Here is a 27,011-nt window from a genome sequence, read left to right as displayed (position 1 = left end):
AATGACATTTAAAAAGTGTCAAGTTTCAAAAGAGTGAAAAAATCAGCAATGTACTCAAAGATCATGAATTATGTTACCCTAAGAGGCAGCATTCCCAGCATATGCTGTACTTACACTCATCAATCTTTTCTGAAGGTGCATCTATGTTAACATAGGAAAATCTTGACACAACATTTCCTTCAGGATCAGTTTTCTCCTTCAAGTCAATGCCAGACACAGTGCCAAAGTGGGTCAGCCTTGATCCAAGTGACTGTTCATCAACTTTCTCACTCAGACCCCCCACAAACAAACGTATCTTTGGCATTGTGATCTAATATAACTGCAAACAAAAGAAATATTACTACAATGTTTTATGGAATATGCCTTCTTGATGTTGTCTGTAATATACTGTACAAAAGAATACAATGCCCCTTTATTTCATATACTGTAATAAGTTTTAAAACATGAAAAAGGTTTGAAAATTATCAGAACAAGTAAATAGAATAGTAAATAGCAAGATAAATTAAAATAAACTGAGCTTAAGGTACACTGGGTACAGCCTGCATATACTTTACTGGTTTGTCTTTAAAGAAATGTCACAATTGATGCACTATAAGTAGCAAAGCATAAAACATAAAATAAATAAATAAATAAATGTGTGTACATTTTTTTTTTTCAACAAGTCGGCCGTCTCCCACACAGCTCAATTAAAGGCTCCGCATTTACATTTACCCCTGGCACCCCAAATTTACCTACTACTCCCTCCATAACATTTTTACCCACTTAAGCATTGAAATCCCCAACCACAAGTACTCTCACACTTGGTTATATGTATATGTATATTATTAATTTTTATTAACACACTGGCCGATTCCCACCAAGGCAGGGTGGCCCGAAAAAAAAAAACTTTCACCATCATTCACTCCATCACTGTCTTGCCAGAAGGGTGCTTTACACTACAGTTTTTAAACTGCAACATTAACACCCCTCCTTCAGAGTGCAGGCACTGTACTTCCCATCTCCAGGACTCAAGTCCGGCCTGCCGGTTTCACTGAATCCCTTCATAAATGTTAGATTGCTCACACTCCAACAGCACGTCAAGTATTAAAAACCATTTGTCTCCATTCACTCCTATCAAACACGCTCACGCATGCCTGCTGGAAGTCCAAGCCCCTCGCACACAAAACCTCCTTTACCCCCTCCCTCCAACCTTTCCTAGGCTGACCCCTACCCTGCCTTCCTTCCATTACAGACTGATACACTCTTGAAGTCATTCTGTTTCGCTCCATTCTCTCTACATGTCCGAACCACCTCAACAACCCTTCCTCAGCCCTCTGGACAACATAAGAACATAAGAAAGGAGGAACACTGCAGCAGGCCTGTTGGCCCATACTAGGCAGGTCCTTTACAATTCATCCCACTAAAAAAACATTTGCCCAACCCAATTTTCAATGCTACCCAAGAAATAAGCTCTGATGTGCAAGTCCCACTCAAATCCAATCCCTCCCACTCATGTACTTATCCAACCTAAATTTGAAACTACCCAAAGTCCTAGCCTCAATAACCCAACTAGATAGACTGTTCCACTCATCAACTACCCTATTTCCAAACCAATACTTTCCTATGTCCTTTCTAAATCTAAACTTATCTAATTTAAATCCATTACTGCGGGTTCTCTCTTGGAGAGATATCCTCAAGACCTTATTAATATCCCCTTTATTAATACCTATCTTCCACTTATAGACTTCGATCAGGTCTCCCCTCATTCTTCGTCTAACAAGTGAATGTAATTTAAGAGTCTTCAATCTTTCTTCATAAGGTAGATTTCTAATGCTATGTATTAATTTAGTCATCCTACGCTGAATGTTTTCTAACGAATTTATGTCCATTCTGTAATATGGAGACCAGAATTGAGCTGCATAATCTAGGTGAGGCCTTACTAATGATGTATAAAGCTGCAGTATGACCTCTGGACTTCTGTTGGTTACACTTCTTGATATAAATCCCAGTAATCTATTTGCCTTATTACGTACGCTTAGGCACTGCTGTCTTGGTTTAAGGTTGCTGCTTACCATAACCCCCAAGTCCTTTTTGCAATCTGTATGGCTAAGTTCTACATTATTTAACTTACAAGTGCTAGGGTTATGGACACTCCTGAGCTTCAGAACCTTGCATTTATCTACATTGAACTGCATCTGCCACTTTTCTGACCAAGAATAGAGTTTGTCTAAATCCTCCTGAAGTTCCATAACATCTACGTTTGAATCAATTATCCTACCTATCTTTGTGTCATCGGCGAATTTGCTCATATCACTAGTAATTCCCTCATCAAGATCATTGATATATATTATAAACAACAATGGGCCCAAGACTGATCCCTGTGGAACGCCACTTGTTACTGATCCCCACTCGGATTTAACCCCATTTATGGACACTCTCTGCTTCCTGTCTGTGAGCCATGATTCGATCCACGAGAGCACCCTTCCCCCAATGCCATGAGCTGCCACTTTCTTTAACAGTCTTTGGTGCAGAACTCTATCAAAAGCCTTACTAAAATCTAAGTAAACAATATCAAATTCTTTATCGTGGTCAACAGCCTCAAAAGCTTTACTGAAGAAAGTTAATAAATTAGTTAGACAAGACCGGCCTCTTGTGAATCCATGCTGAGTATCATTAATCAAGCTATGCTTATCGAGATGGCTTCTTATAATCTCAGCTATAATTGACTCTAGTAATTTGCCTACAATTGAGGTCAGGCTTATTGGGCGGTAATTTGATGGTAACGACTTCTCCCCTGTTTTAAAAATAGTAATTACATTAGCCATCTTCCACATATCAGACACTACACCTGTTTGAAGAGATAAATTAAAAATATTAGTTAATGGTTCACAGAGTTCCATTTTGCATTCCTTAAGAACCCTTGAAAAAACCTCATCAGGACCCGGTGACTTATTTTGCTTCAGTCTGTCTATCTGCTTCACAACCATTTCACTAGTGACTGTGATGTTACATAATTTATCTTCTTCTGGCCCACTATAAAAATTAATTACTGGAATATTGTTAGTGTCTTCCTGTGTAAAAACCGAGAGAAAATAATTATTTAAAATCGAGCACATTTCATTCTCTTTGTCAGTAAGATGCCCATAGTTATTTTTAAGGGGACCTATCTTATCTCTAACTTTTGTTCTATAGACCTGGAAAAAACTTTTTGGGTTAGTTTTAGAATCCCTAGCAACTTTAATTTCATAGTCCCTTTTAGCTTTTCTTATCCCCTTTTTAATGTCCCTCTTAACCCTTTGAGGGTCCGTCCCGTAGATCTACGGCTTTACGTTCAGGGTCCAAACCGTAGATCTACGTCACGAGCTCAGCTCACTCTGATAAACTGTGAGTGGTACATTTGGGCCTAGATATGACAGAATACATCTATGTGGTATGTGTGCACCACATAAAACAGATCCTGCAGCACACTGTGTATAATGAGAGAAAAAAAATGAAATCATGATTTTTCGATTAAAACAGCGACTTTGCAGTGTTTTTTCGTATGTTTTTTATAGTTCTATTTGTGATTTCTTGGTCTCATTTGATAGAATGGAAGACATATTACAGAAATAGAAATGATTTTGATTGGTTTTAGCACTGGAAATGGCTTGAAACTGAGCTCAAAGTAGCAGAAATGTTAAATTTTTGCCGATATTCAAGAGTAAACAAACGACCTCACACGTCTAATACACGTCAGCTGGTGGGTCTAATATACATTCACAAATATGGTGATGATATTTATACAATTATTACAGTATTGCATAACAGTAAATCTTCTATTTTTTGGTGTGAATAAAAATTCATTATGTGAATAAAAAATCAAAATGGAATTTATTTGTAAAGCCTCAAAACATAACTAATGAACAGAGGAAATGTTAGTTTAGTGCCAGGAATGCCTACATTGTTCATTCTGGACCCTATTTTGAAATTGGAATATTTTGAACTTTGTGTTAAATTGGCCAAATTAACAATTTCCGATCACTTTATTTTGTAGTTGAAACAGTTGACTTGGCGATTTCTTGTGCTCAATCGATAGAATAGAAGTAATACTAGTGAAATAGCTAAGAATTTGGTTGATTGGAATAATGTAATTGGCCTAAAATGGGAGTCAAAGTCGGCAAAATCGCCGATTCGTAAATATCGCTGACACATCAAAATTCGCGAGAGCATAATTTCGTCAATTTTCCACCAAATTTCGTACTTTTTGTTTTATTACCTTCACAAAAAGATTCTCTACGATTTCATAAGAAAAAATAACAAATTTTTTTTTTTTAAATTCTTGGACACTGGTGCGTGACTCCAGATTTGGGCCTTGGACCCTGAAAGGGTTAAATATCATTAATATAGACATTTTGCTTAATCCATCTAAATACACCTCACAGCAGAATAAATTAACATAAATATGAGGAGAAGGCTGGAGGCAGTGGAGATGTCATGTCTGAGGGCAATGTGTGGTGTGAATATAATGCAGAGAATTCGTAGTTTGGAAGTTAGGAGGAGGTGCGGGATTACCAAAACTGTTGTCCAGAGGGCTGAGGAAGGGTTGTTGAGGTGGTTCGGACATGTAGAGAGAATGGAGCGAAACAGAGTGACTTCAAGAGTGTATCAGTCTGTAGTGGAAGAAAGGCGGGGTAGGGGTCGGCCTAGGAAAGGTTGGAGGGAGGAGGAAAAGGAGGTTTTGTGTGCGAGGGGCTTGGACTTCCAGCAGGCATGCGTGAGCGTGTTTGATAGGAGTGAATGGAGACAAATGGTTTTTAATACTTGATGTGCTGTTGGAGTGTGAGCAAAGTAACATTTATGAAGGGGTTCAGGGAAACCGGCAGGCCGGACTTGAGTCCTAGAGATGGGAAGTACAGTGCCTGCACTCTGAAGGAGGGGTGTTAATGTTGCAGTTTAAAAACTATAGTGTAAAGCACCCTTCTGGCAAGACAGTGATGGAGTGAATGATGGTGAAAGTTTTTCTTTTTCGGGCCACCCTGCCTTGGTGGGAATCGGCCACTGTGATAATAAAAAAAAAAATGAGATGTGGTAGCCAGGTGACTTGTAGTAGCCAGGTGACTTGTAGGACTTGTGGTAGCCAGGCAGCTTGTAGGACTTGTGGTAGCCAGGCGACTTGTGGTAGCCAATCAACTTGTGGTAGCCAGGCAACTTGTGGTAGCCAGGCAACTTGTGGTAGCCAGGCAACTTGTGGTAGCCAGGCAACTTGTGGTAGTCAGGCAACTTGTGGTAGTCAGGCAACTTGTGGTAGTCAAGCATCATATTGACTGGTCTTCTGCTAAAACTGTCTTCCCTACCTCCAACTCGAACAGTCGCCGTCTAGTTGAATCCTCTCTAATACACAACTTTCCTTGTATGAATCTTAGCCCTGGCTTCGTCTCTGTAGATGCCTTCCTCTCCCACTAAATTGTAAAATGCTCCAAACTTCAGAACACCTTTGACTTAACCTGACTCCTCATTTTTTCTTTTTCTTTTTCTTCTTCTCCCTCTTCCCCTTTCCTCTTTCCTTTTTCTCCTCTGGGTTGTCTTTCTCTCTCCTGTCTCGTGTTTCTGTTCCTTCTTCATTTATTTCACCACTTCCCCTTTCATGCATCTCTGTGTGCTTGCTCTCCCTCTGTGGGCACCTAGCTCTCTTGCAGTGCTCCCCTTCCTTCATATTTGACTGGCTCATCCTCCTTATTCCCCACTTCTACCACTACTACTACCTCTTCTTCTACCACTACTACTACTACTACTGATGAAATTAAGACACATGTGCGGCGTCTGGGTGTCTTTGTTGTGGACGTTTCGCCATCCAGTGGCTGGCTGGATGGCGAAACGTCTACGATAGGGATGCCCGGGTGTTGCGCATGTGTCTTAATTTCATCTTGTCAGTATTATATACCATTCTTGTACTACTACTACTACTACTACTACCACCACCTCTTCCTGCCTATATATAGCCATCCTGCTCCACTTCTGGTTAGTGTGACTTTGTAAATGGCCCAAGTCGGACCGAAACGTCGTTGTAAGCTTCTCTCTTTTATGTGCGGGTTATTTGTGTATCATTCCAGTCACGGTATTGTGCCTTTTTTTGCTATTTAAGGCAACTTGTGGTAGTCAAGGCAACTTGTAGTAGTCAGGCAACATGTAGGACTTGTGGTAGCCAGGCAACTTGTAGGACTTGTGGTAGCCAGGCAACTTGTAGGACTTGTGGTAGCCAGGCAACTTGTAGGACTTGTGGTAGCCAGGCAACTTGTAGGACTTGTGGTAGCCAGGCAACTTGTAGGACTTGTGGTAGCCAGGCAACTTGTAGGACTTGTGGTAGCCAGGCAACTTGTAGGACTTGTGGTAGCCAGGCAACTTGTAGGACTTGTGGTAGCCAGGCAACTTGTAGGACTTGTGGTAGCCAGGCAACTTGTAGGACTTGTGGTAGCCAGGCAACTTGTAGGACTTGTGGTAGCTAGGCAACTTGTAGGACTTGTGGTAGCCAGGCAACTTGTAGGACTTGTGGTAGCCAGGCAACTTGTAGGACTTGTGGTAGCTAGGCAACTTGTAGAACTTGTGGTAGCCAGGCAACTTGTAGGACTTGTGGTAGCCAGGCAACTTGTAGGACTTGTGGTAGCCAGGCAACTTGTAGGACTTGTGGTAGCTAGGCAACTTGTAGAACTTGTGGTAGCCAGGCAACTTGCAGTCCAACATCAGAGAAAATGTGTCACTATAATATTACTGGGGGTAACTAGAAAATTATTCCTTTCGTATGACTTCACTCATGGTGTCATTTCTTTTAAAAATGGTGTTACATGAGAATGGGAGTGTTCCTCTTTATTTATTCTACTGTATCAATGTGGAGACAACTTGTACACAATGTAAAGTGGCGAAAATTAGACGCATTCGTCTGGATTGTTTAGATTATGTGTTGGTGGGGTGGGGAGGGCTGCCCTTCCTGGCTACCCATTCTTCCCAACTTGACTTCATACAAATAAAATTCACCTCTCACCCTACATTAAGACTAAAAATATTTTAAGGTAATTAATTGATGAGTATACAATATATATGCATTTTATTGCTCTAGGGAGCTTAATGTCGTAGTAAGTATAAGTGGCCAGGCAGGATGCCATACCTCCCACACGACTTTCTACAAATATAAATACTTTTCACCTCTCACCCTACATTAAGACCATTAAGACTATACAAATATTTTAAGGTAAGTAATGAGTGTATTGTATATGCATTTTATCGGTCTAGGGAGCTTTAAGCATAGTAGTATAGTACGTATGTGTGGGTGGGGTGGCCAGGAGGGCTATCACACCTGACTTCTTAGAGTAAATACTACTCGCCTTTTGCCCTACATTAACCCTTAAATGGTCCAAACGTATATATACGTTTTCTCAACATCTGAAAGTATGTAAAAAAATGTAGATCTTCTTTTTTGTTTTACATTTGAAAATGTGTAAAAAACTTTTATCTACATTTTTTTTTGTTATATTTGAAAACATGTAAAAAAAAGTAGATCTACTTTTGTAGCACTACGAATTTGAACGTCGGTCTCTTTGAACCGTTTAAGGGTTAAGACTACAAATATTTTGAGGTAAATAATGAGTGTACTGTGTGTGTATTTTACTTTTTAATGCCTAGTTCTATTGCTAAGTTAATATATGTTAGTGTAAACTTGTTATCTGGCATTTATATGCATTTATAAATGGAAAAAATGGAGTTCTGCTTTCTGGCAAAGTCTGCTTTCTGGCAGTAGCCTGGAACCTAACCAGCCGAATAAGTGGGGCCCTGCTGTATATTGAAATTACACTGATTTGAACTTAAAAGTACAGCCTCTCCTCACTTAGTGACATATTTGTTTACCGACGACTCAAACTTATGACGGGCTCTCTGACCAGTATGCATACCTAAATAATGTATATTAGAGCTGCTTTCCTCTATTCTGTTTATTACAATACAGTGGACCCTCTGCTAACGAAAGCATCGTCTAACGTTAAATCTGCCTAACGAAGCATTTGAGCGTAAAAATTTTGGCCCGGCCAACTACGAAAAACTCGTCCAACGTGATATGTCCCAAACCTGTCCGTCCAGCCTGAGCGCCTCAGCTGCCCTGCCGTCATTGTTTACAAACCAGGGTGGCCAGTTCCATGCATACATTCGATACATTTTGTATTATTCCAGTGTTTATAGTGCTTGTAACTGCTAAACAAGGCCCAAATCTGAAGTGGTGCCCCAGTGTCCAAGAATTTTCAAAAAATTTTTTTTTTTATTTTTTCTTATGAAATGGTAGAGAATCTTTTTGTGAGGGTAATAGAACAAAAAGTACGGAATTTGATGGAAAATTGACGAAATTGTGCTCTCGCGAATTTTGATGTGTCAGCGATATTTACGAATCGCCGATTTTGCCGACTTTGACTCCCATTTTAGGCCAATTACATTATTCCAGTCAACCAAATTCTTAGCTATTTCACTAGTATTACTTCTATTCTATCGATTGAGCACAAGAAATCGCCAAGTCAACTGTTTCAACTACAAAATAAAGTGATCGGAAATTGTTAATTTGGTCAATTTAACACAAAGTTCAAAATATTCCAATTTCAAAATGGGGTCCAGAATGAACAATGTAGGTATACCTGGAACTAAACTAACGTTTCCTCTGTTCATTAGTTATGTTTTGAGGCTTTACAAATAAATTCCATTTTGATCTTTTATTCACATAATGAATTTTTATTCACACCAAAAAATAGAAGAGTTACTGTTTTGCAATACTGTAATAATTGTATAAATATCATCACCATATTTGTGAATGCATATTAGACCCACCAGCTGGCGTGTATTGGACGTGTGAGGTCGTTTGTTTACTCTTGAATATCGGCAAAAATTTAACATTTCTGCTACTTTGAGCTCAGTTTCAAGCCATTTCCAGTGCTAAAACCAATCAAAATCATTTCTGTTTCTGTAATATGTCTTCCATTCTATCAAATGAGACCAAGAAATCACAAATAGAACTATAAAAAACATACGAAAAAACACTGCAAAGTCGCTGTTTTAATCGAAAAATCATGATTTCAGTTTTTTTCTCTCATTGTGCACAGCTTGCTGCAGGATCTGTTTTATGTGGTGCACACATACCACATAGATGTATTCTGTCATATCTAGGCCCAAATGTACCACTCACAGTTTATCAGAGTGAGCTGAGCTCGTGACGTAGATCTACGGTTTGGACCCTGAACGTAAAGCCGTAGATCTACGGGACGGACCCTCAAAGGGTTAAGAGGGACATTAAAAAGGGGATAAGAAAAGCTAAAAGGGACTATGAAATTAAAGTTGCTAGGGATTCTAAAACTAACCCAAAAAGTTTTTTCCAGGTCTATAGAACAAAAGTTAGAGATAAGATAGGTCCCCTTAAAAATAACTATGGGCATCTTACTGACAAAGAGAATGAAATGTGCTCGATTTTAAATAATTATTTTCTCTCGGTTTTTACACAGGAAGACACTAACAATATTCCAGTAATTAATTTTTATAGTGGGCCAGAAGAAGATAAATTATGTAACATCACAGTCACTAGTGAAATGGTTGTGAAGCAGATAGACAGACTGAAGCAAAATAAGTCACCGGGTCCTGATGAGGTTTTTTCAAGGGTTCTTAAGGAATGCAAAATGGAACTCTGTGAACCATTGTGGCATGCAAAGAGTACGTAACCTTTATTCGGCGCATGGACACACCCTCATTTACAGGCTATCTCCCCCAACCAGCGAACCAGGTTGCTAAGAGTTGATGATGGGGCCCCATCGTTCAACTAGTGACCAGGTTCTAGCCAATAAGAAGGTGGGATTGACAATCGCAGAGGTTATGTGGATACCGCTCTCCTGTCTGCCCTTGTCATTCCCATTCTAGAGCTGGTTGAAGCACGGTCTGCTATCTTGTGGCTTCTATTTCTGCCTTGCTTACCGTGGAGTGCACTATATTTATCACTGTACATAGTGTACATATTGCTGTTATAAATTGGTGAAGGATAATATAAGTCTAAACTTTTTCTACTGTGTTTATTTGCTCCCATTACACCTGGGATAACAGGCCATTTGAAATCCTAGGGTGTAATATGGGTAGCCTGTCCGAGAGCTGGACTTAGAGAAACGGTTGAGCTTAGGGTGAAGCTTGTAGCAGGAACATTGTGTAGCTTGCTGTTTCGCTTCGCTTTACAAATTTTGCGTGTCAGTTGCTTATGATCAGCCTTGCTATTGTGTGATCGTTCAACAGCTCGCTACTAGCTTGTTCAGTGTGCTCGCTTCGCTACGGTCAATCTTGTGTGCAGTCGGCTTTGCTTGTATGCGTATTCTGCAATCGTACTGTGCATAGCTAAGCGTGTTCTGCAAATTAACGTGTTACGTTGGGGTATTCGTACTGTGCATAGCGAATAACTTATGCCACCTAGACGAGTCAGACGCCTGGTGTCGGCATATACTTTGCATAACCTACCTAAATTGTCCCTACAGCGTTGTTGGCAAATTGCTCGTTCCATTGGCATTCCCTATAAACGCACTCTCACAGCTGCGCAACTGCGTCCACTTATTGCTGACATACTTATTGAAGAAGAGATGGCACATCAAACTCCTCCCTCTACGGGAGCTAGGGGAAAAACTCTTATGTTCTCGCATGAGGAAGATGATACACCTACGGAGCAAAATGGTCAGTATGGTGCAGCTGGGTTGTCTCGAGGTGAATCAGCGTCGTTGGCACTTGAGCTGGCAAAAATCACGCTGGAGCAAACTAGGGAACAGAGAGCATTCGCAAGGGAAGAATTTGATAGGGAAAGAGAAAGGAGGCAGTTTTCGCATTCTGTAAACGATTTCAGTTTACAAAAAGCAGTACAGCTTGTTCCCCGCTTCAATGAGGCCGAACCAGAGCAATTTTTCGAAAGCTTCGAAAATCAGGCTCGAGCCTTGAGGTGGCCGGAACAGCACTGGGCAGCGTTGGTTCATACAGCATTATTGGGTAAGGCACAGGAATTTACGTCGGTATTAACTGACGCTGAATTCTCTGATTATCAAGTAGTGAAGACCACAGTGTTGGGAGCATATACATGTATCCCAGCTAAATATCGTAAGACCTTCAAATTGAACAGGCGGCAGCTTGGTCAATCCCTGGTGGACTTTGTGAGACAGCAAACCAAAGCTTTTACCAGCTGGTATAAAGCGAGTGGTGTCTCTAACTTTGAGGAGCTGGTGCAGCTTATTCTGATTGATAACCTGCTGGAGTCTGTGGGACCAGAGGTTCGTGTCTTTCTGCAGGATCGTGACTTAACCACTGCATTGGAGGCGGCCAGGTTGGCTGATACCTTCGAAACGAACCGCTCCTTGTCCGAGCGGTCCCGTCTCTCTTTTCAACAGTCTGGCGTGAGCAGAGATCGACAACATTGGAGAATGAAGTGCCAGCCGGAGGGAGAGCGTCTACGTCATCCAACCAAGTCACCTGGTGAGCCACGCTTCTCAACATATGGTCCCCCTGCGGAGAGGCAAACTACTTATGGAGCATCTCGACAACAATATCCAGAGAGGCACCAGCCAGAACGACACCACTTGCAACGTCATCAGGGAGTAAAGGGCAAGCCTGTCGTCTGCTTCAGGTGCAATAAAGTAGGTCACATCAGTTCCAACTGCCCCCAAAAACCTCAACCCATCGGGAAAATCTCTAATATCCCTAGTAACATGTCCCCTAGAGAAGTAGAAAAAGGTATGGCCCCTTATTATTGCAAAAGTCTTATTTCCCTTCAGGAAAACTCAGAACCAACTAAAGTAAATACCTTTAGAGATACTGGAGCATATTGCTCACTTGTCAGAGAAGGAATATTACCCCTTTCAGAGAATACTTCCTTGAATTCCTCAGTTTTATTGGAAGCCTATGGAGGAGCTATATATTCAGTTCCTTTGCATAAAATTTATGTACAGTGCAAATATTACACTGGGTACTTGACTGTAGGTATCTCAAAAGGATTTCCCATGAAAAATGCCATGTTATTACTGGGTAATAACATTACTACTGTTACTTCGTGTCCTGAACCTATAATGATTAATGCTTCTCCAGTGTTGGCCATAACTCGGGCAACATCCCAAGGGTTGTCTGGGGAGAATGTTGACCTATCCTTGGACGACTCCGATCTCGGAATAGCCACGTTGTTTTATGAGACACACCGGCCGGAGTCTCGTAAATCAAGTGAACAGACCCCGATCAAGCCTTCCTATTCCCAGGTTGCAGGATTGCCAGATGTCTCTGTTTCCATGCCCGAGGGACTGTCCTTCCGGGAGGAACAACGAAAGGACCCTTCTTTAAAATTCGCTTTTCAGGCAGCCATGGGTAAATCCTCTTGGGGTCATCCAGTCAAGTATGAAGTTAAAAATGATTATTTGGTTTGCACTGAGACTGGTAAGGAGAAAGAGGGCCGGCAATTATACGACAGGTTAGTGGTTCCAACCAAGTATAGACCTCAGATATTAAATATAGCTCATAATACGTCATCAGGAGGTCACTTAGGAATTACAAAAACCTTGTATAGAATCACAAAAGAATTTTATTGGCCAAAATTAAAGAAAAATGTGAAGAATCATATTAGGTGTTGCCGAGAATGTCAGCAAGTTGGAAAACCTGGACATTCCATTAAACCTGCACCTCTCCAACCCATACCTGCTGATGGAGAACCTTTTGCAGATTTAATTATAGATTGTGTAGGTCCACTACCTAAGTCAAAGTCTGGAAATCAGTATTTATTTACAATTATGGATAAAGTAACCAGATATCCTGAAGCGATCCCAATGCGTAGTATCAATACTAAAGCTATTCTCAAAGCTTTAACAAAATTCATTTCTTGTTTTGGCATTCCTAAAACTATACAAAGTGATCAAGGTACTAACTTCACTGCCAAAGCATTTAGGGAAGTATTAACTAGGTTAGGGATAATTCACAACTTATCCACTGCCTATCATCCTCAGTCCCAAGGCGCCTTGGAAAGATTCCACCAAACATTAAAAACAATGATGAGAAGTTTTTGCATGCACTTTCCGACAGATTGGGATGAATCTCTACCTTTGTTGCTGTTCTCAGTACGAGAGACGGTACAAGAGTCTACAGGGTATAGTCCGTTTGAGCTGATCTTTGGGCACAATGTACGAGGTCCTCTTCGGGTGCTCAAAGAAGGATGGATGGGAGAAGACGTAAGCTCAGCACTCTACAACCCGTCTTCAAGGTTGCAGGTGGCACGTGAGTTGGCCACGGCTAACCTAAAGATAGCTCAAAGTAAGATGAAACAGAGGTATGACATAAGTGCACAATTCCGCTCCTTCCATCCAGGAGACAAGGTGTTGGTGCAGGAACCTATACCTGGCCACACCTTGAAAGCTAGATATACGGGACCTATGCAGATTGTAAGTAGATTATCTGATTTAAATTATGTGGTAGCTCCCATTGATAAGACCTCAAAAACAAAAACTTACCACATTAATCAAATCAAGGCCTTTCATACACCAGATAAAGTCCCAGTAATGACTCTGTCCTCTACCTCTGAGGACGACTCTGACTCTTTGCACTATCTCTGAAATTAATACTAAACTTTCAAATTCTGTCCTCCTCAAGGATCCTAGCCCGTTAATGGATGGATTATCTGAAATACAAGCAACCAATTTAACTGAGCTTCTACAGTCATATCCTAATATTTTTTCGGATGTGCCGAAAAAATGTACGTTAGGTTACCATGATGTAGATGTGGGAAAATCTAAACCAATTAAACTCTCCCCCTACAGAGCTAATCCTGAAAAGCAAAGGCTACTTCAGCAGGAAGTAGACTTCTTGTTAGAACATGGTTTAGTGGAGGAGTCATCTAGTCCATGGGCTTCACCGTGCATCCTAGTAAAAAAGGCTGATGGAGGGTTTCGTATGTGCACAGACTACCGTAAAGTGAACGAGGTCACAATCACAGATGCTTACCCTCTTCCTCGTCTGGATGACGTAATTGACTTTGTGGGTAAGGCTACTTTTGTGTCCAAATTAGATCTCCTTAAAGGTTACTATCAGGTACCTTTGACAGATAAGGCGAAGGAAATCTCTGCCTTCGTGATTCCAGGAGGTCATTATCAGTATACAGTTACCCCCTTCGGAATGAAAAATTCCCCCTCTTCATTCCAGAAACTCATCCATCAGGCTATTAAAGGACTTGAAGGCACGGCAGCATACCTAGATGATATTGTTGTGGTGTCTGATACTTGGGATCAACACCTACTTAGACTTAAAGCTCTGTTTGAGACCTTTAAGAATTCCCAATTAACAGTTAATTTATCTAAATCTTCCTTTGGCCAGGCCACTATCACTTTTCTAGGCCATGAAGTAGGTAGTGGTAATGTTGCACCTAAACTTGCTAAAGTTCTTTCGATTAAAGATTATCCAGTTCCTCATGATAGGAAATCTCTTCAACGTTTCCTAGGCATGATAGGATTTTACAGAAGATTCTGTAAGAATTTCTCAGATATTGTAGCCCCTCTTACCTCTCTTACCAGTCATAAAGTTCCCTTTAATTGGACGTCAGATTGTAACACTGCTTTTAATAAAGCAAAAAGATTATTGTGCTCTGCACCCATTCTCCTGTCTCCAGACTTCTCCAAACCTTTTTCATTACAGGTTGATGCTTGTGAGTCTGGGGTTGGGGCGGTACTATTACAAATCGGGAACAAGGAGCTGCAGCCAATCGCATACTTTTCAGCTAAGTTCCAGCCACATCAGAGAGCTTACTCTACCATTGAAAAAGAAGCCCTCGCGCTGGTAATGGCTTTGGAACATTTCGATGTTTATGTGGGCCAGACATCGCAGGTGGTCACAGTCTACAGTGATCACAACCCGTTAGTCTATCTCCAAGCCATGAAGAATCACAACACAAGGCTTATGCGTTGGACGCTCAGGCTGCAGCCCTACAACCTAAAAATAAATTATATTGCCGGCAAAGAAAATGTGTTGGCAGACTCTTTGTCAAGAGTCTAGTTTAATATTTTATTTAGGTTAGGATGTATTTGTGGTAACCCCCCTTTCAAGCTCTTTTTTTTATCCCCTGATGTGGGGTTTTTTTTTAGTGAGGGGATACGGGCTACCGTCCGCTTGTATCTTGGACCTATGTTGGCCTATCTGACTGCTGTCTCACTCTGAGTTTAGGGTTTGGCTTTTGGTCACTAGGAAAGCTGAGCTCTATCTAAGAGTTGGATGGTGGAGAGGATAGGCGGTCCCATTATTTGGTGCCATGACGGCACGGTTACCACTGGGAGGTGGCAGCCTAATCCTGAGCCTTCTCGGGGGTGGGGGTGTGGCATGCAAAGAGTACGTAACCTTTATTCGGCGCATGGACACACCCTCATTTACAGGCTATCTCCCCCAACCAGCGAACCAGGTTGCTAAGAGTTGATGATGGGGCCCCATCGTTCAACTAGTGACCAGGTTCTAGCCAATAAGAAGGTGGGATTGACAATCGCAGAGGTTATGTGGATACCGCTCTCCTGTCTGCCCTTGTCATTCCCATTCTAGAGCTGGTTGAAGCACGGTCTGCTATCTTGTGGCTTCTATTTCTGCCTTGCTTACCGTGGAGTGCACTATATTTATCACTGTACATAGTGTACATATTGCTGTTATAAATTGGTGAAGGATAATATAAGTCTAAACTTTTTCTACTGTGTTTATTTGCTCCCATTACACCTGGGATAACAGGCCATTTGAAATCCTAGGGTGTAATAACCATTAACTAATATTTTTAATTTATCTCTTCAAACAGGTGTAGTGTCTGATATGTGGAAGATGGCTAATGTAATTACTATTTTTAAAACAGGGGAGAAGTCGTTACCATCAAATTACCGCCCAATAAGCCTGACCTCAATTGTAGGCAAATTACTAGAGTCAATTATAGCTGAGATTATAAGAAGCCATCTCGATAAGCATAGCTTGATTAATGATACTCAGCATGGATTCACAAGAGGCCGGTCTTGTCTAACTAATTTATTAACTTTCTTCAGTAAAGCTTTTGAGGCTGTTGACCACAATAAAGAATTTGATATTGTTTACTTAGATTTTAGTAAGGCTTTTGATAGAGTTCTGCACCAAAGACTGTTAAAGAAAGTGGCAGCTCATGGCATTGGGGGAAGGGTGCTCTCGTGGATCGAATCATGGCTCACAGACAGGAAGCAGAGAGTGTCCATAAATGGGGTTAAATCCGAGTGGGGATCAGTAACAAGTGGCGTTCCACAGGGATCAGTCTTGGGCCCATTGTTGTTTATAATATATATCAATGATCTTGATGAGGGAATTACTAGTGATATGAGCAAATTCGTCGATGACACAAAGATAGGTAGGATAATTGATTCAAACGTAGATGTTATGGAACTTCAGGAGGATTTAGACAAACTCTATTCTTGGTCAGAAAAGTGGCAGATGCAGTTCAATGTAGATAAATGCAAGGTTCTGAAGCTCAGGAGTGTCCATAACCCTAGCACTTGTAAGTTAAATAATGTAGAACTTAGCCATACAGATTGCGAAAAGGACTTGGGGGTTATGGTAAGCAGCAACCTTAAACCAAGACAGCAGTGCCTAAGCGTACGTAATAAGGCAAATAGATTACTGGGATTTATATCAAGAAGTGTAACCAACAGAAGTCCAGAGGTCATACTGCAGCTTTATACATCATTAGTAAGGCCTCACCTAGATTATGCAGCTCAATTCTGGTCTCCATATTACAGAATGGACATAAATTCGTTAGAAAACATTCAGCGTAGGATGACTAAATTAATACATAGCATTAGAAATCTACCTTATGAAGAAAGATTGAAGACTCTTAAATTACATTCACTTGTTAGACGAAGAATGAGGGGAGACCTGATCGAAGTCTATAAGTGGAAGATAGGTATTAATAAAGGGGATATTAATGAGGTCTTGAGGATATCTCTCCAAGAGAGAACCCGCAGTAATGGATTTAAATTAGATAAGTTTAGATTTAGAAAGGACATAGGAAAGTATTGGTTTGGAAATAGGGTAGTTGATGAGTGGAACAGTCTACCTAGTTGGGTTATTGAGGCTAGGACTTTGGGTAGTTTCAAATTTAGGTTGGATAAGTACATGAGTGGGAGGGGTTGGATTTGAGTGGGACTTGCACATCAGAGCTTATTTCTTGGGTAGCATTGAAAATTGGGTTGGGCAAATGTTTTTTTAGTGGGATGAATTGTAAAGGACCTGCCTAGTATGGGCCAACAGGCCTGCTGCAGTGTTCCTCCTTTCTTATGTTCTTATGTTCTTATGTTAAATAAGCCACCATGGGCCCAAAGAAAGTTTCTAGTGCCAACCCTGTGGTGACGTGTACTTAGCTCTGTGAAGACCTGTTTGTGCGCTCTCTACGGATTGAAGCAAGATGCCCTCCATCGAGCAACTTTACCAACAGCTTAAGGAAGAACTGAGGATGGCGAAGATGGAGATTCAGCGACTGACCGAGGAAAACAAGAAGATTCGTAGTAGTCCTCCTGTTTTGAGTCCTCAGGTCAAGAAGGGAAACTGGTCAGTGGCTGGACAGCAGGGAACAAAGTTGACGATCAAGAAGACGAATGGAAAGGTAGAAACGATGAAGAAGAAAGAGACTGCCGTGGAAACTGTTGTGGAAACATCTAATACATTCTCAGTGCTACCCGACGAATGTGAGTCGACTACTGGGAACGTCACGGCGAACGACACCAAGGAAGGTAAGAATATTGTTGTTGGGGATAGCCAAGTTAGGTATATGGATAGGGCATTCTGCTTGAAGGACAGGAGTAGGAGACAGAGGGTTTGCTTTCCTGAGGCTGGGATGAAGGATATTGTTAGCCGTCTGGATGACATCATGAGAGGTAATGGGAGCAATCCTATTATCTGTCTCAGTGCTGGAGGCAACGATGTTGGCAGACGTAGGAGTGAAGACCTGATTAGCAGGTATAGGTCAGCAATAGAAATAATTAGGAGAAAGGGTGGGAACCCTGTCATATGTGGTATTTTGCCAAGGAGAGGAGTTGGAAATGAATGGTTGTCCAGGGCAATTAGTGTCAATTGCTAGCTGGACAAATACTGTAAGGAAAATGCAGTAACATTCATTGACAACTGGGACCTCTTCTATGGCAGAAATGACATGTATGCCAGGGATGGGGTTCACTTATCTAGGTCTGGGGTGGGGGCACTGACAACTGCAGTGGAGGGAGCTGTTAGGACTTTAAACTAGGAATAGTTAGTGGTATGAGTTTTGGCAGGAAAACAGTGAAGTCCCAGTGTAGTAATATTATGAGTTCTAGGGGAACTAGTAATAAGCAGAACGAGGTAGATAGTGAAAAGCCAGTGACACTGGGTGATAAGGACAGTAATAGGTTTAGTAGAAAAACAGAAATGAGCAGGAAGGGTAAAGAGAAAGGAGAGTCTTTCAATGTTTATTATGCTAATAGCCGTAGTGCTAGGAATAAGATGGACGAGTTGAGATTAGTTGCTAGTGCAGGTAACATTAATGTATTTGCCTTAACCGAGACGTGGTTTAATTCAAAAAGTCGGGACATGCCTGCGGAATGTTACATTCAGGGTTTTAAATTGTTCCAAGTAGACAGAAGTATCGGGAAGTGGGGTGGGGTGGCATTGTATGTCCGAGATCGCTTGAACTGTTGCATAAAAACGGGTACAGTGGACCCCCGCATAACGATGGCATCGCATAGCGATTTTTCCGCATAACGATTACTTTTATCGCAAAATTTTTGCCGCGCATACCGATTAAAAACCCGCTTACCGATTTTCGTCCGAGACGCGTCCAATGTGCCCTCAGCCAGCCTCACATGTGCCGCCCCGTCCCATTGTTTACCAGCCAGCCTCCGCGGTAACATCCAAGCATACACTCGGAATATTTCGTATTATTACAGTATTTTCGGTGCTGTTTCTGGAAAATAAGTGACCATGGGCCCCAAGAAAGCTTCTAGTGCCAACCCTGTGGTAAAAAGGGTGAGAATTAGTATGGAAATTAAGAAAGATTTTGAAGGGTTTGGGGCTAACCCTGAGAAGCCTATGCCAGTTGTGGAATCCATTGTGCCTACTTCAAAGATTAAGGAAATGTGTGCACAGTGGGTTGAACTGCAAACCTTTATAGATGAAAATCACCCTGACACAGCTGTTGCAAGCCGTGCTGGTGACTATTTCAATGACAATGTTATGGCCCATTTTAGACAAATCGTAAAGGAACGGGAGGTACAGAGCTCTATGGACAGATTTGTTGTGCAACAGAGGTCCAGTGACTCTCAAGCTGGTCCTAGTGGCATTAAAAGAAGAAGGGAAGTAACCCCGGAAAAGGACTTGCTACCTCAAGTCGTAATGGAAGGGGATTCCCCTTCTAAACAGTAAGAAGATAATGCTCTCCCCTCCTCCCATCCCATCAATCATCACCAGATCTTCAATAAAAGTAAGTGTCATTTAATTGTGCATGCCTTTTTCAGTTTGTGTGTATTAAAATTAACATTTCATGTGGTAAAAAAAAAATTTTTTCATACTTTTGGGCGTCTTGCACGGATTAATTTGATTTCCATTATTTCTTATGGGGAAAATTCATTCGCATAACGATTATTTCGCATAACGATGAGCCCTCTTGCACGGATTAAAATCGTTAACCGGGGGTCCACTGTATTAAGTCTGAAGTAACACATACAGAGTCTGTTTGGATAGAATTTTCAGAGGGGCATGAAAAACTGATTTTAGGAGTGATATACCGTCCCCCAAACTTAGATAGGGACCAAGGGAGACTACTATGGGAGGAAATTGTTAAGGCCACAAGGCACGATAATGTAGTAATTCTAGGAGACTTTAACTTTAGTCATATTGATTGGAATTTCTTGACTGGGAATTTAGAATCATACGACTTCTTAGAAGTTGTTCAGGAATGTTTTTTGAAGCAGTTTGTGACAGAACCTACAAGGGGAAATAACCTGCTTGACTTAGTTCTGGCAAACAATGAATCCCGTTAATAATTTAATAATTTCAGAGGAACTGGGTGCTAGCGACCACAAATCAATTACATTTAACATTGAATGGAAGTACAATAGTAGCGATAACTCAGTTACAGTCCCAGATTTTCGCTTAGCAGATTACGATGGGCTTAGAGAACACTTATCATCTGTTGACTGGGGTAATGTAGAGAGCTATCAATATGACAGTTTTCTGAACACTATACATGCTGCTCAAAGAACGTTTATCCCATATAAAGAAATTAGATCAAATAGAAATGACCCAAAATGGATGAATAATAGGCTGAAATATCTACTAGGGCATAAGAAAGGAATTTATAGGCATATCAAAAGAGGTGAGGGTCATCTTATGAATCATTATATTGACATTAAGAGGGACATTAAAAAGGGGATAAGAAAAGCTAAAAGGGACTATGAAATTAAAGTTGCTAGGGATTCTAAAACCCAAAAAGTTTTTTCCAGGTCTATAGAACAATAGTTAGAGATAAGATAGATCCCTTTAAAAATAACTATGGGCATCTTACTGACAAAGAGAATGAAATGTGCTCGATTTTAAATAATTATTTTAAAATCTCTCGGTTTTTACACAGGAAGACACTAACAATATTCCAGTAATTAATTTTTATAGTGGGCCAGAAGAAGATAAATTATGTAACATCACAGTCACTAGTGAAATGGTTGTGAAGCAGATAGACCGACTGAAGCAAAATAAGTCGCCGGGTCCTAATGAGGTTTTTCCAAGGGTTCTTAACGAATGCAAAATGGAACTCTGTGAACCATTAACTAATATTTTTAATTTATCTCTTCAAACAGGTGTAGTGTCTGATATGTGGAAGATGGCTAATGTAATTCCCATTTTTAAAACAGGGGACAAGTCGTTACCGTCAGATTACCGCCCAATAAGCCTGACCTCAATTGTAGGCAAATTACTAGTCAATTATAGCTGAGATTATAAGAAGCCATCTCGATAAGCATAGCTTGATTAATGATACTCAGCATGGATTCACAAGAGGCCGGTCTTGTCTAACTAATTTATTAACTTTCTTCAGTAAAGCTTTTGAGGCTGTTGACCATGATAAAGAATTTGATATTATTTACTTAGATTTTAGTAAGGCTTTTGATAGAGTTCCGCACCATAGACTGTTAAAGAAAGTGCCTAAGCATACGTAATAAGGCAAATAGATTACTGGGATTTATATCAAGAAGTGTAAGCAACAGAAGTCCAGAGGTCATACTGCAGCTTTATACATCATTAGTAAGGCCTCACCTAGATTATGCAGCTCAATTCTGGTCTCCATATTACAGAATGGACATAAATTCGTTAAAAAACATTCAGCGTAGGATGACTAAATTAATACATAACATTAGAAATCTTCCTTATGAAGAAAGATTGAAGACTCTTAAGTTACATTCATTTGTTAGACGAAGAATGAGGGGAGACCTGATCGAAGTGTATAAGTGGAAGATAGGCATTAATAAAGGGGATATTAATAAGGTCTTGAGGATATCTCTCCAAGAGAGAACCCGCAGTAATGGATTTAAATTAGATAAGTTTAGATTTAGAAAGGACATAGGAAAGTATTGGTTTGGAAATAGGGTAGTTGATGAGTGGAACAGTCTACCTAGTTGGGTTATTGAGGCTAGGACTTTATGTAGTTTCAAATTTAGGTTGGGTAAGTACATGAGTGGGAAGGGTTCGATTTGAGTGGGACTTGCACATCAGAGCTTATTTCTTGGGTAGCATTGAAAATTCGGTTGGGCAAATGTTTTGTTAGTGGGATGAATTGTAAAGGACCTGCCTAGTATGGGCCAACAGGTCTGCTGCAGTGATCCTCCGTTCTTATGTTCTTATGTTAAAAAGGGTGAGAAATACTATCGAAATATGTACTATTGTGCCACAGTCAGCTGCTGCTGCACCACCGTCAGCTGCTGCTGTACCACTGTCAGCTGCTGCTGCTGCTGTACCATAGTCAGCTGCTGCTGCTGTTACTGTACCACGGTCAGCTGCTGCTGCTGCTGCTACACCACGGTCAGCTGTTGCTGCACTACCGTCAGCTGTTGCTGCACCACGGTCAGCTGTACTACTCAAAGATGTGGAAAGACTGTTGTTGGTGTGGCTTAATGAGAAACAACTCCAGAGGGTTAGCCACCCAGGATAACCCAAGAAAGTCAGTGAGTCATCGAGGACTGTCTAACTTATTTCCATTGGGGTCCTTAACCCTTTCAGGGTCCAAGGCCCAAATCTGGAGTCACTCACCAGTGTCCAAGAATTTTCAAAAAAAAAATTTGTTATTTTTTCTTATGAAATCGTAGAGAATCTTTTTGTGAAGGTAATAAAACAAAAAGTACGAAATTTGGTGGAAAATTGACGAAATTATGCTCTCGCGAATTTTGATGTGTCAGTGATATTTACGAATCGGCGATTTTGCCGACTTTGACTCCCATTTTAGGCCAATTACATTATTCCAATCAACCAAATTCTTAGCTATTTCACTAGTATTACTTCTATCGATTGAGCACAAGAAATCGCCAAGTCAACTGTTTCAACTACAAAATAAAGTGATCGGAAATTGTTAATTTGGCCAATTTAACACAAAGTTCAAAATATTCCAATTTCAAAATAGGGTCCAGAATGAACAATGTAGGCATTCCTGGCACTAAACTAACATTTCCTCTGTTCATTAGTTATGTTTTGAGGCTTTACAAATAAATTCCATTTTGATTTTTTATTCACATAATGAATTTTTATTCACACCAAAAAATAGAAGATTTACTGTTATGCAATACTGTAATAATTGTATAAATATCATCACCATATTTGTGAATGTATATTAGACCCACCAGCTGATGTGTATTAGACGTGTGAGGTCGTTTGTTTACTCTTGAATATCGGCAAAAATTTAACATTTCTGCTACTTTGAGCTCAGTTTCAAGTCATTTCCAGTGCTAAAACCAATCAAAATCATCTCTATTTCTGTAATATGTCTTCCATTCTATCAAATGAGACCAAGAAATCGCAAATACAACTATAAAAAACATACGAAAAAACACTGCAGAGTTGCTGTTTTAATCGAAAAATCATGATTTCATTTTTTTTCTCTCATTATACACAGTGTGCTGCAGGATCTGTTTTATGTGGTGCACACATACCACATAGATGTATTCTCTCATATCTAGGCCCAAATGTACCACTCACAGTTTATCAGAGTGAGCTGAGCTCATGGCGTATATCTACGGTTTGGACCCTGAACGTAAAGCCGTAGATCTACGGGACGGACCCTGAAAGGGTTAATCTTGTCCCTCAGGATGTGACTCACACCAGTCGACTAACACCCAAGTGAACAGAAAAAAATGCCTGGAACTAGTGCTCATATTGGTGAATTTAAGGCCAACAAAGGTTGGTTTGAGAGATTTAAGAATTGTAGTGGCATACACAGTGTGATAAGGCATGGTGAAGCTGAAAAATTCCAACCCCAACAAGTGTTCAATTGTGACGAAACAGGCCCGTTGTGGAAGAAAATGCCAAACAGGACCTACATTACTCAGGAGGAAAAGGCACTCCCAGGACACAAGCCTATGAAAAATAAGCTAACTCTCATGTTTTGTTGTAATGCTAGTGGGGATTGCAAAGTGAAGCCTTTACTCATGTATCACTGAAAATCCCAGTATGTTCAAGAAAAACAGTGTCTCATCACACATCAATACTCTTCGATAAAGGTAAGTGTCATTTTAGCATTTATTTATATAGTTTTTGTGCATGTCTCATTGTTTTCTTTGCACGGAAATGTATCTCTCATTAAAAACAAAAAAAAATTTTTTTAATACTTTATGCTGTCTGGAATGGATTAATTGGATTTCCATTATTTCTTATGGGGAAAATTAATTCGGCTAACGATAATTTTGTTTAACAATGAGCTCTCTGGAACGGATTAATATTGTTAGCTGAGGGTCCACTGTATACAGTACGTACACTGCTGTATAATCATTTAAAAATATACCAGAAATGTTATAAATGGTGCAAAGGTAACATTAGTATAACATTATCAAAGATGGCTGGCACAAACCCACTACCATTATAGTATGCTCCTCACTTTGCGACGAATTCATTTACCGATGTGGTCTTAGGAACGGAACTCCGTCATTAAGTGTGGAGAGGCTGTATATACAGTATATAACAACTAATCTGACAATGTATAAAATATTTAAGATCTAATTAAAGTACGTACTGTAATGTATGTGCAGTGGTTAGGGGAGGAAATAAATGAAGGGAGAGGGAATGAATGATGGAGAGAAGGAATAATGTTGCATTTCTTCATTTTGTATGTTACTGAAAGTACTATAATCTTATGTTGTTTCGTTGTATGTCATTTTATGCAATGTGACTTGCTCCCGGCGACTAGCATGCTGGGATCAATGGGCTAGTAACTCCTTTTCCTGTATATATTAGTAAAGTTAAAAAAAGAAACTTTCGCTTTCCCTTTTGGGCCACCCTGCTTCGGTGGGATACAGCCAGTTTGCTAAAAGAAGAATATTATGCACAGCACTTTATAAAAGTCAAAACTTAAGATCTGAAAAAATACAAAAATGTAATACAATAGTTATTATTTTCATGGTGAAATCCTGAAGATATTACTTGGATTATTAACCTGGAGGGTTAATAATGCCACTATCTCTTATTTCCATTAAGGTCCTTTGATCATGCCCAGGATGCAACCCACAGCATTAGTTAATAAAGAGCAGATGCCCAACACCCAGGTGTCAGGCAATATTGTTATATTCATGGTAGAGCACAAAATCTGTAGAGGTCATACAATGCTTGGGCGAATGATAGACAATCAGGTTCAATCCAAGGAAGGCAAGATCAGTTTCAATTTCATGGATCACGAACCCCTATCTAGCATCAAGAAGTTCAATGAGGGGTACTAAGTGAATAGTGAATAGTGAATAGAGACAATGGGTGTAAAGAAATTTTATTTGGATTATTAACCTGGAGGATTAACAGCCCTAGATATCTCAACAAAGCAAGTTATCAGACTGTCTGGTTTATTTCAATAGGGATCCTATAATTCTCTTCCCTAGGATGCAAATTCACATCAGTTGGCTAACACCCAGGTACTGTACCTACTTACTGATAGTAAACAAGGATTAAACTCTGGTCCCTCAGTTGTGAGTTGAGGCCACTGGCAATTGAGTCTGGAGCACCACCAAACCCACTGCCACTTCCACTTGTATTGAGATTGAACCCAGGTCCTTCAGATGTGAGCCAAATGCACAATCATTTGAGGCAGGAGCTTCCTAACACATAACATCTGTACAGCACCTGGGAAATGAAAGACAGTTAGGTTTGATTCAAGAAAGGTTCCTTTCCTTCAGTGCTGTATGCTGTATTCCCCTTTTGGATTAACCCTTAAACGCTCCAAACAGATCGTTCTAATTCGTAGCTACAAAAGTAGATCTACTTTTTTTTTTACATATTTTCAAATATAACAACAAAAAAAGTAGATGAAAGTTTTTTACGTTTTCAAATGTAAAACAAAAAAGATCTACATTTTTTTACATACTTTCAGATGTTGAAAAAACGTATATATACGTTTGGACCATTTAAAGGTTAAGTAAGTTTATTTAGGCACAGGTACACACAAGTACAATTATCATACATAGTGTAAATTTCCTAGGATAACCCAGACAAAGTGACTTATTTCCATTGAATGCCTAACTTGATTATAAAAATTCAGGGAAGGAAAGAATAATTCCAATTTCTTGGATCAAGTGGATTTCATTGTCAAGGCACCTTTTCTGAATGGAAGACAAATGTTGAATGCATATTATACTGGGGAAAGGCCCAATAGACTTTTTTAGATTTTACCACTGAAGTGGCTAGTTTATTGTGCACCCCCACACCTATCCTGTGGATGGTAGCACAAAAGCATATGGATACACAAAAGGCTTAGGAACTAGGCCCCAAAAGGGTTAACAGGAGTACTTCTGGATTTATATATACAGTTCACTTATCTGTTACAAGCAAATTTAGGAAATTTGCTTAATATATCTGGTAACTTATTTTCATTAGTAAGATATCTTGACACATCACAGGTTATCATACTGTCTATCTTTATATTCCTTAATAAGTGGACAATTAAGCACAAAGTGTTCAAGATAGTGACCATAGGGCTGGCCACATACTTTGCATTTGGTTTGATCATCATGTGTGTCTGGCAAACTGCCGGAAGTACTTGTAACCAAGCCTATGCCAGGCCATTACAACATCAGTCAGTCTGTTCACATTGCAAGTTGCTCCATAAATGTGCTTATCTACGTTCATGTTATATTGAGCTATAGATCTCCTCAGGCTTCTAACTGCATTCCCATAACATTCAGTTTACTTCTCTTAATATTATTCCAAATGCTAGACACACATACACCTAAGTTATATTTTACAATCTCCTTCAAGGTACTTTTCTTGGCTAACATATCAACTTTACCATGGAGTAATCCAATGTATGACGGGATCCATAACAACTGTACATTAATTTCTTTTTTCCTGGATTTTTGGGTATCTTGTATCTTTTCTTTTATCGCATGTATTTATATAATGGCGATAAACCACAGTAACTTAATTGGGTTATTATTTGGTTCAATTCAATATAATTTACTAAATAAAACCACTAAAGGTGGCTCATGGCCTGGTTGGTAAAGCTCTCGTTTAGCACGCTGAGGGTCTGCGTTCGATTCCCGGCGAGGGTGGAAACATCGGATGTTTCCTTACACCTGTTGTCCCTGTTCACCCATCAGTAAAGTGGGTACCTGGGCATTAGTCAACTGGTGTGGGTCGCTTACTGGGACAAAACTGACTATTTGCCCGAAATGCTCTTCATAACAAGGGGCTTTCTATATAGTAGTATGTCACTGATATCAGCTAGGTGCGAATACTTTGTACATGTATTTGCAGAAATAAAGATATTATTATTCTATTATTGTTAAAGTTTAAAA

General features: G+C 40.1%; 1 protein-coding gene across 2 annotated transcripts in view; it reads right to left on the bottom strand.

The window, feature by feature from the left end:
* The window catches only part of LOC128687887 (probable RNA-binding protein CG14230), an 88,654-nt gene extending 61,741 nt beyond the window's left edge, over positions 1–26,913 (bottom strand). The window contains exons 1-3 of one of the 2 annotated variants that reach the window (XM_070083481.1): positions 26,504–26,913; positions 25,151–25,341; positions 115–319 (exon numbers count right to left, since the gene is read on the bottom strand). In XM_070083481.1, the coding sequence (XP_069939582.1) occupies positions 115–304 (190 nt within the window). In that variant the 5' untranslated portion in view covers positions 305–319; positions 25,151–25,341; positions 26,504–26,913. The remainder of the gene's footprint in view (positions 1–114; positions 320–25,150; positions 25,342–26,503) is intronic. The other variant, XM_070083480.1, reaches the window with a different exon arrangement.
* Positions 26,914–27,011: the final 98 nt, after the last annotated feature.

This window comes from Cherax quadricarinatus, chromosome 10 (genome assembly GCF_038502225.1).
Source record: "Cherax quadricarinatus isolate ZL_2023a chromosome 10, ASM3850222v1, whole genome shotgun sequence".
In the NCBI taxonomy this organism is placed as follows: Eukaryota; Metazoa; Arthropoda; class Malacostraca; order Decapoda; family Parastacidae; genus Cherax; species Cherax quadricarinatus.
Note: the sequence above shows the minus strand (reverse complement) of the source record. Positions and strands in the feature narration are given on the sequence as shown.